The sequence below is a fragment of the Glycine max genome, chromosome 6 (genome assembly GCF_000004515.6).
Source record: "Glycine max cultivar Williams 82 chromosome 6, Glycine_max_v4.0, whole genome shotgun sequence".
NCBI classification, from domain to species: Eukaryota; Viridiplantae; Streptophyta; class Magnoliopsida; order Fabales; family Fabaceae; genus Glycine; species Glycine max.
In genome coordinates this window covers 50,930,176-50,940,974 of record NC_038242.2, presented here as the reverse complement: position 1 = coordinate 50,940,974, position 10,799 = coordinate 50,930,176, and the positions used below count along the sequence as shown (strand labels likewise).

The window sequence follows — 10,799 nt, the reverse complement described above, 5'->3', positions numbered from 1 at the left end:
TTCCTTATTTGTGATTTGTCATATAGGGAATTGGAAAGGAGGATTGATGTCATACCTTGAAGAATTTGAGTCAAGAAGCAAGGGGTCAACCACCTTAAGAGCTATTGGACTAAGAAGCACTCCAAATTGAGTGAAACATCAAAGATAGAATAGCCACCACAATTGAGGACTTTTTTTTTTTGTAATTTTGTAATTGAAAATTTGCTTTGCTTTCAAATTTTGTAACAAAAAGGCCTTTCATTGGAAGTAAGTTGGGAGCCTCCAATAGGTCACCCTACTTCCATTTGTGTGTAATAATTTTAGGCAATTTTCCCTTAGGATAGTGAGTGTTTTGTTGGGAACCTTAAATAAGATCATCCAAACACTCTTAGGATCCGCCTAGTTTGCATTTCTTGCACTTTAATTTCTTGCTTACTTTCCTAGCTTATTTCCTTTACTCTCCATTGTCAAACCGCCTAGGTAGCTTGTCTTTGCTTATTGTTTGTCTCTTTGTATCCTTGCTTGTGATTTGTCATATAGGGAATTGGAAAGGAGGAATTGATGTCATACCTTGAAGAATTTGAGTCAAGAAGCAAGGGGTCAACCACCTTAAGAGCTATTGGACTAAGAAGCACTCCAAATTGAGTGAAACATCAAAGATAGAATAGCCACCACAATTGAGTACTTTTTTTTGTAATTTTGTAATTGACAATTTGCTTTGCTTTCAAATTTTGTAACAAAAAGGCCTTTCATTGGAAGTAAGTTGGGAGCCTCCAATAGGTCACCCTACTTCCATTTGTGTGTAATAATTTTAGGCAATTTTCCCTTAGGATAGTGAGTGTTTTGTTGGGAACCTTAAATAAGATCATCCAAACACTCTTAGGATCCGCCTAGTTTGTATTTCTTGCACCTTAATTTCTTGCTTACTTTCATAGCTTATTTTCTTTACTCTCCATTGTCAAACCCCTAGGTACCTTGTCTTTGCTTATTGTTTGTCTCTTTGTTTCCTTGCTTGTGATTTGTCATATAGGGAATTGGAAAGGAGGATTGATGTCATACCTTGAAGAATTTGAGTCAAGAAGCAAGGGGTCAACCACCTTAAGAGCTATTGGACTAAGAAGCACTCCAAATTGAGTGAAACATCAAAGATAGAATAGCCACCACAATTGAGTACTTTTTTTTGTAATTTTGTAATTGACAATTTGCTTTGCTTTCAAATTTTGTAACAAAAAGGCCTTTCATTGGAAGTAAGTTGGGAGCCTCCAATAGGTCACCCTACTTCCATTTGTGTGTTATAATTTTAGGCAATTTTCCCTTAGGATAGTGAGTGTTTTGTTAGGAACCTTAAATAAGATCATCAAACACTCTTAGGATCCGCCTAGTTTGCATTTCTTGCACTTTAATTTCTTGCTTACTTTCATAGCTTATTTCATTTACTCTCCATTGTCAAACCGCCTAGGTAGCTTGCCTTTTACCAATTAGTTTTTACCTTATCTTTCACACCTCTTTTAGTGTTTATTTTGGCTAGTTTCAATCATAGTTTCTTTTACCTTTTGTTTTCAAACCCCCAACAAGAAAGAACCATAACTTAGGAACCAACATGAGTCTTCATTCTTCATCTAGTGTTAATGGTGAGGGTTTTACTCCTAAGGACCCCTTGCATAAGATATTAGATGAGTTGAGATCCCTTAATTAGGGTTTAGAAGTATTGACTAATCAGGGTTTAGGTCTAGTTGACTAGTTGGGTTTAAGGGTATTTGACAAATTTGGGTTTATGGGTATTTCACTAATTAGGGTGATTTGTACTTGACTAATTAGGGTTTTGTGTTCATTGACCAATTAGGGTTTATGACTATTTTAAAAACTTAGGGTTTACGGATACTTCACTAATTAGAGTTTACGGGTATTTGAAAACTTGGTGTTTAGGTTTTAGGGGTATTTGAGTAATGAGGGTTTGTGTGTAGTTGAGTAATTAGGGTTTAGTGTTACTTGATCAATTAGCGTTTAGGATTATTAGACAAATTAGAGTTACTTGACTAATTAGAGTTTAGGGTTATATGACAAATTTGGGTTACTTGACTAATTATAATTTAGGGGTATTTTACAAATAAGGTTTTTTGGTTACTTGACAAATTAGGGTTTAGCGGTATTTGACTAATTACGGTTTATGGGTACTTGAGTAGTTAAGGTTTAGGGGTATTTGACAAAGTAGGAAATAAGGATATTTGACTAATAAGGTTTAGGGGTACTTGACTAATTAGGTTACTTGACTAAGTAGGATTTAGGGGTATTTGAAAAATTAGATGTTTAGGGTTACTTGAGAAATTGGGGTTTATGTGTGTTTGACTATTTCAGATTTATGTGTACTTGACTAATTAGGGTTTTGTGTTACTTAACTAATTAGGGTTTATGTTATTTGACAAATTAGACTTTAGGGTTACTTTGTAGTTATGGTTTAGGGGTATTTATGGTTATTTGACAAATTAGACTTTAGGGTTACTTTGCTAGTTATGGTTTAGGGGTATTTATAATTAGGTTTAGGTTTATTGATTTTTTTATGTATTTGACTAATTATGTTTATAGTGTTATTTGACTAATTATGTTTATTTACTTGACTTATTAGGGTTTATATTATTTATTTAGGGTTTTGTATTGACTATTGTTTAGGGTATTTGACAATTGGTTGTTACTTGACAATTAGGGTTTATGTTTATTTGACAAATTAGATTTAGCGTTATTTTGCTAGTTATGGTTTAGGGGTATTTGAAAGATAAGGGTTTAGGATTACTTGACTGATTGGGGTTTAATGGGTATTTTGACAAATTAGGGTTTAGGGTTTCTTTACAAATAAGCTTTTAGAGGTATTTGACTAATTAGGGTTTATTGTACTTGACTTATTAGGGTTTAGTGTTACTTGACAATTTAGGGTTTAGGGTTATTTGAAAAAATAGGGATTGCTTGACTAATTGGGTTTATGGATATTTGACAAATAAGGGTTTAGGGTTACTTGACAAATTCGGTTTAGGGGTATTTGACTAATGAGGGTTTATAGGTAGTTGAGTAATTAGGGTTTAGTGTTACTTGGCCAATTAGGGTTTAGGGGTATTTGACAAATTAGGGTCTACTTGACTAATTAGGGTTTATGGGTATTTGAGGAGAAAATGACTTTTATCTTGTTAGTGGCCTGCACAAAATTGCAGGAATGAGGAGAAAATGAGTTTGTTGCAGTACCAAATACCTTAAATACTTCTTCCTCATCACCTAGCCACCAAGTCAATTTCCCTTCCTTGACATCAATCAATGTTCCTCTTGTGTTGAGGAAGAGTTTTCCCAAAATAATTGGTGTGACTTCATTCTCCTCTCTATCCAGAATCATAAAGTCCACAGGGAAAATGAATTTTCTGACCTTGATCAATAAGTCTTCCACTATCCCTTGTGGGAAGCAGAGAGTCCTATTTGCAAGCGGAGAGTCCTATTATTATTATTCTTGTCGTTGTTGTTGTTGTTGTTGTTGTTGTTGTTGTATTATGAAAGAAAGCTGAACAACATTGTAAAACAATAATTTTGTACCCATCGTCATCATTTATTTGTCGAGTAAAATCAAGTAATACCCAGAAAAATATCTTGGAATGAGTAAAGATACCAAGTACTAATCCAAATCCAAATAGTCAAATACATAGAGTTTAGTTCAAATGCAAACAAATTGATCAAAAAAGTAAAGACGATAATATCAGTCACATATCAAGATGATCAGAAAAACCTGAAAGATGGAGCTAACCTCATTATTTGAAAACATTGAAATTACCCATTTGTTTCTATAGTTGTAATAACTTTCCCTTTTAGTCTGTATAGTTTAAAACATCTCATTTTGGTCCTATAGTTGCAATTCTTTACCTTTTTGGTCCTCACTATCAAGTATCCATTTACATAGTTTGAAACGAATGTGGCATGGCTCATTTAATCCACCTTCATCTCAAAGGTGTTAGGTGACTTTAGACAACAAGGAGAAAAAGGTGATTGCAAATATAGGGCATAGAATCATGGATTCAATTTCTCATTTATTTTTTTGGCTAGCGCTTGTAGTCTACATGGGTGGAGTTTGAGAAAGACACATTGATTCATTTTCTCTCTCTTCTTGTTGACTCATAACCTCAACTACTCAGATCCGCCTTCTTTGGTTCAAATCATGCACTATAAGATTAGATATAATCTAGCCCAATGATTTCCTAGAGACATGAGCCTAGCTACATTGCTTTCCCAGATTAATCAGTCTAGCCTCACAATGTTAGGAACAAAATTGAAATGATGAAGAAAAGAAAGAATTTTACTAAATATAAGAAAAGAACAGAAAATAGAAGAGAATATTTCATATCCTTCTTCCCCTATTTATATCTAATAAAACCCTTAATTAACTAACTCATTAATAGTCCAAATATCCTTCTCATTGTATCCTAAATCCTAACACACAACTTTACCACAAGTATCACAAACCCTAAATCCTAAACCCCAAGCCCTAAACCCCAAACCCTAAACACACAACTTTAATCCATGCATTGAAGGCTTCAAATATTGCAAGCCACTTGTGCAATTAGATGAGACATTTTTAACTGGCAAATACCATGGTACTTTGTTAACTCCCATCAGACAAGATTGTAGTAGGAACAATTTTCCACTTGCTTTTGCAGTTGTTGAGAGCGAGACTAGAGAAGCTTGGATGTGGTTCTTGCATTATTTGCAAGATATGTTACTCCGCAACCAAATTTATGTATTATATCAGACAGGGGAACCAGTTTGCTAGCAGCTTTACAATCCGAACGTGTTGGTTGGAATGAACCAGATGTTTCGTCTGTGTATTGCATTCCCACATTGCATCAAATTTCAACAAACAGTTTAAAAATGTTGACTTAAAAAAACAAGTAATCAATATGGGTATGTTTCTTCCTATTTCATGCATCATATTCTTGCTTTATTACATGTTTACTAATAGTACGTTTGGATAGAGAAATTTAATAAGGTAATTCAATTTTTAAAGAATTTTAATTACTTTTCAATTAAATAAGATATTTGGATAAAAAATTAAAAAGAAATTGAAATTTGAGTATTTTGATCAGGGATTTTAGTTAACTTAAATATTAGCATTTTCAAATCCTTTTATTTTATGAAAGAATTTGAAATTCTTTTGTGTTGTATGACACTTTCTCTGAATTACGCGTGGGTGGGGAACTCCGAAAAACAGTGCCTTGAGGTTTGCGCTTATCCCTTCGCCGTCCCGGGTACATAGGTAGCGGTGGCCCCGGCCACCTCATACTGTCGAACGGAGACATCGAGGTGGACGACATGGTGAGTGTGATCGGGCACAAGCTGGCGGAGCTCTCGTCGAACCCGCTCGTGAACGCGTGGTACGCCGACGAGGACCCCACCGCGCCCACCGAGATCGAAGATTTGTACGAGGGCTTGTACGAAATGGGTGGTGGCGGCGGCTATATTGGTTCCATTATGAAAGACGACGAAGGGAGAACGTTTAATCTTAACGGTAGGAATGGACGGAAGTTTTTGGTGCAGTGGATTTGGAGCCCTATTTTGAAGGCCTGTGCTGGTCCCAATGCTTTGGATTGAGTTCCTTCATACTTTTTTTTTTTCTTTTTACCCTATGTATCATACCTAATGATGTTGTATCATTTTACTTTTTTTTATTTCTCTACTTGACGAAATTCATTTTTATTTATTACTCAATCCTTTTCGCGGTAAATTCCGATTTTCAAAATTTTATTAAATTTTTTTTAGAATTTAAAATTTTATATTATTCAGTTGAAAAAATAATATTAACGGTTAATTTTAGAAAAATATCTTGGAATGAGTAAAGATACCAAGTACTAATCCAAATCCAAATAGTCAAATACATAGAGTTTAGTTCAAATGCAAACAAATTGATCAAAAAAGTAAAGACGATAATATCAGTCACATATCAAGATGATCAGAAAAACCTGAAAGATGGAGCTAACCTCATTATTTGAAAACATTGAAATTACCCATTTGTTTCCTATAGTTGTAATAACTTTCCCTTTTAGTCTGTATAGTTTAAAACATCTCATTTTGGTCCCTATAGTTGCAATTCTTTACCTTTTTGGTCCTCACTATCAAGTATCCATTTACATAGTTTGAAACGAATGTGGCATGGCTCATTTAATCCACCTTCATCTCAAAGGTGTTAGGTGACTTTAGACAACAAGGAGAAAAAGGTGATTGCAAATATAGGGCATAGAATCATGGATTCAATTTCTCATTTATTTTTTTGGCTAGCGCTTGTAGTCTACATGGGTGGAGTTTGAGAAAGACACATTGATTCATTTTCTCTCTCTTCTTGTTGACTCATAACCTCAACTACTCAGATCCGCCTTCTTTGGTTCAAATCATGCACTATAAGATTAGATATAATCTAGCCCAATGATTTTCCTAGAGACATGAGCCTAGCTACATTGCTTTCCCAGATTAATCAGTCTAGCCTCACAATGTTAGGAACAAAATTGAAATGATGAAGAAAAGAAAGAATTTTACTAAATATAAGAAAAGAACAGAAAATAGAAGAGAATATTTCATATCCTTCTTCCCCTATTTATATCTAATAAAACCCTCTAATTAACTAACTCATTAATAGTCCAAATATCCTTCTCATTGTATCCTAAATCCTAACACACAACTTTACCACAAGTATCACCAAACCCTAAATCCTAAACTCCAAACCCCAAGCCCTAAACCCCAAACCCTAAACACACAACTTTAATCCATGCATTGAAGGCTTCAAATATTGCAAGCCACTTGTGCAATTAGATGAGACATTTTTAACTGGCAAATACCATGGTACTTTGTTAACTCCCATCAGACAAGATTGTAGTAGGAACAATTTTCCACTTGCTTTTGCAGTTGTTGAGAGCGAGACTAGAGAAGCTTGGATGTGGTTCTTGCATTATTTGCAAAGATATGTTACTCCGCAACCAAATTTATGTATTATATCAGACAGGGGAACCAGTTTGCTAGCAGCTTTACAATCCGAACGTGTTGGTTGGAATGAACCAGATGTTTCGTCTGTGTATTGCATTCCCCACATTGCATCAAATTTCAACAAACAGTTTAAAAATGTTGACTTAAAAAAACAAGTAATCAATATGGGTATGTTTCTTCCTATTTCATGCATCATATTCTTGCTTTATTACATGTTTACTAATAGTACGTTTGGATAGAGAAATTTAATAAGGTAATTCAATTTTTTAAAGAATTTTAATTACTTTTCAATTAAATAAGATATTTGGATAAAAAATTAAAAAGAAATTGAAATTTGAGTATTTTGATCAGGGATTTTAGTTAACTTAAATATTAGCATTTTCAAATCCTTTTATTTTATGAAAGAATTTGAAATTCTTTTGTGTTGTATGACACTTTCTCTGAATTACGCGTGGGTGGGGAACTCCGAAAAACAGTGCCTTGAGGTTTGCGCTTATCCCTTCGCCGTCCCCGGGTACATAGGTAGCGGTGGCCCCGGCCACCTCATACTGTCGAACGGAGACATCGAGGTGGACGACATGGTGAGTGTGATCGGGCACAAGCTGGCGGAGCTCTCGTCGAACCCGCTCGTGAACGCGTGGTACGCCGACGAGGACCCCACCGCGCCCACCGAGATCGAAGATTTGTACGAGGGCTTGTACGAAATGGGTGGTGGCGGCGGCTATATTGGTTCCATTATGAAAGACGACGAAGGGAGAACGTTTAATCTTAACGGTAGGAATGGACGGAAGTTTTTGGTGCAGTGGATTTGGAGCCCTATTTTGAAGGCCTGTGCTGGTCCCAATGCTTTGGATTGAGTTCCTTCATACTTTTTTTTTTCTTTTTACCCTATGTATCATACCTAATGATGTTGTATCATTTTACTTTTTTTTATTTCTCTACTTGACGAAATTCATTTTTATTTATTACTCAATCCTTTTCGCGGTAAATTCCGATTTTCAAAATTTTATTAAATTTTTTTTAGAATTTAAAATTTTATATTATTCAGTTGAAAAAATAATATTAACGGTTAATTTTATGCTGAAAAAATAATCTCCTGAATGACACTTCCTCTGTTGAAAAAAATAATTATTTTATTAAAAAATTGTTTTATTAAAATATAAAATTTAAAAAATGAAGAAATTTAATTTCTTTATCCAAACACAATTTTAAAAATGAAGAAATTTAATTTTTTATCCAAACATAAAATTTTAGAAATGAAGGAATTTAAATTGAAGCATTTGAAATTATCAAAATTTAAAATTTTTAAAATTTTAAATTTCCTCATCCAAACACACTCTAAATTTATTACTCATTTTTCTATCTTTTCGCACATGGTATGAGATGAGGAAACTACGATTTGAGGCTCAGTTGCTCGCTATGCGAGCAAAGTTTCCACAAGCAGCAGATTAGTTGGATCAAATTTCTAAGAGTAAATGGACTCAGGCGTATGATAAAGGAAAACAGTATGACCATATGACTACCAACCTTGCTAAATGTATGAATTCTGTTTTGAAAGGAGCCCGAGCATTACCTATTGCTGCCTTAGTCAATGAAACATTTAATAAAATAAATGATTCATTTGTTACTAACGGCATCAAAATCATGAATATGATAAAGGCAGGGCATAGGTACTCCAAAGACGTATATGTCATGATGCAAGAAAATCAACACATTGCTACCTCGCATTATGTTCGCATGTATGTTCGAGAAACAGGGAGTTTGAGGTTCAAGAAATTGCAAATACGCGACTTGATCGACGAGCAATGGCATGCACTGTCAAATTGAATGAATGGTCGTGTGATTGCGGACAATTTCAAACATTTCGACTACCTTGCTTGCATGCAATTGCAGCGTGTGTTTTTTGCAATTTAAATTATGATGACTTTGTTGACCCTGTATACAAGTTGGAAAACATTTTCAAAGTTTATCAACATCATTTTCATTCCCTTGGAAGTGAAGACACATGGCCAAATATTTAGATTCGTATTTTATGTCTGATCCTTCGAAACGAGATTGACATCAGGCAAGCCGATCACTACTCGAATACATAATGAGATGGATGAACCAATTCCAAATAGGCCTAAGAAATGCTCATTATGTAGAAGTGAAGGACATAATCGGACTAACTGTCCATACAAACAAGTACATGACTAAAATATGTTAATTATGTTATTTCTTTCATTTGTATTGTGCGTTTTATATTAATATATTAATTATGTTCATTATGTTTTTCTTTATGTATTATGTCATTTTCATTTGTTTTTCTTTCATTTGTATTGTGCGTTTTATATTAATATATTAATTATGTTATTTTTAATTTTTATTGAGATTATTTAAACATTAAATAAGAAACATTTAAAGTAAACTATATTCAAAATATATATAACATGTTTTAAATAATAAAACATTAAAATAAAATAATAACATATCAAATAAAATCACAAAAAATATACTAATAAAATCAACTTAATATTATTTATTATATATTTAAATATATTTTTAACTTTTTTATTTAAAATAAAAATAAAATGTAAAAAATATTAAATTTAAAAGAAAAAACATATTTACGAAAAGAAAAAAAAAGGTTACATAACAAAAATATGTCTACAAATAATAAAAAAGCATTTAAAAAATTTAACAACTTAAGCAAGTTGGTCCATGCTATCATAAATCATGTTTACAACATAAGTTAAATTTGACTACTTTATTTCTGGCAAGATTCCATGCTATCATAAATCATTTCACCATAAATGACCGTATAAGCATGCTTCATGACTACTTTTATTCTATTCATGCATGTGCAACCTTCACGGTGTAAATTATTGGAGCCTATGAAGCTTGTTTTCAGCATTATTGTTCTAAAGTTATTCCCTTGACGGTTTTTTCCTGCTATTTCAGTGTTGTAATGTGAGTGAACAATGCATTGCATTAACGTGAGTGAACAATACACTACTGATCTAAAGCTTGTTTTTCTTTGCTGCATGAACAATACACCACTACGCATGCTATTTTCAAGGATGCGTGCTTTTTCTTGTTTTCTTTGCTGCACAAGTGAACTAATGGCATGTTCTAAAGCTTGTTTTTCTTTGCTGAAAATAATTAATTAGTTTTACATTTTTAATATCACTTAGTTATTATTAATTTATGGTTTAGTGTTAAATTAATTTTGGTAAATTATTATTTTGTGTTTTAGAATAATAGTGTTAGTTATTATTAATTTACAGTTTAGGTAGATAAATTATTATACATGATAAATTAATTTTCTTAAATTATTATTTTATGTTTTAGAACAATAGTGTTTAGTTATTATTAATTTACCGCTTAGTTAGATAAATTATTATACATGGAAAATTAATTTTTTTATTAAATTATTATTTTATGTTTTAGAATAATAGTGCTTAGTTATTATTAATTTACGAATTAGTTACATAAATTATTATACATGTTAAATTAATTTTGTTAAATTATTATTTTGTGTGTTAGAATATTAGTGTTTAGTTGTAGCATGAACGGTTCAATAAACACTGTTCACTCGCGTGAAATTTATAAAAGGAGGGTTCATTCTCACCTCGGTGCATATGTTGCATCCAAACAATTAATTGGTTCTCTCATTTTGACGTGTTTCTTAGAGTCATACTGACATAATTTTTTTAGTGTTACACACACGAAAAAGATATTTAAAATGTTTTTTTACGTTACATAGAATCCAATGATTCCTTACTAATCAATAATTCTTTTACAGATGACTATTGAACAACCCATAATAAGAGATAATGTTA

General features: G+C 32.7%; 1 protein-coding gene and 1 pseudogene across 1 annotated transcript; both read left to right on the top strand.

The window, feature by feature from the left end:
• The first annotated feature begins 7,406 nt into the window (after positions 1 to 7,406).
• On the top strand, positions 7,407 to 7,835 carry LOC121175026 (protein EXORDIUM-like 5). The gene has a single exon (XM_041016190.1). It carries the CDS (start codon positions 7,407 to 7,409, stop codon positions 7,833 to 7,835), a length of 429 nt encoding a protein of 142 aa, XP_040872124.1.
• Positions 7,836 to 8,622: 787 nt separating this feature from the next.
• LOC121172656 (lysine-specific demethylase JMJ25-like) overlaps positions 8,623 to 10,799 on the top strand; it is a 15,697-nt pseudogene continuing 13,520 nt past the window's right edge.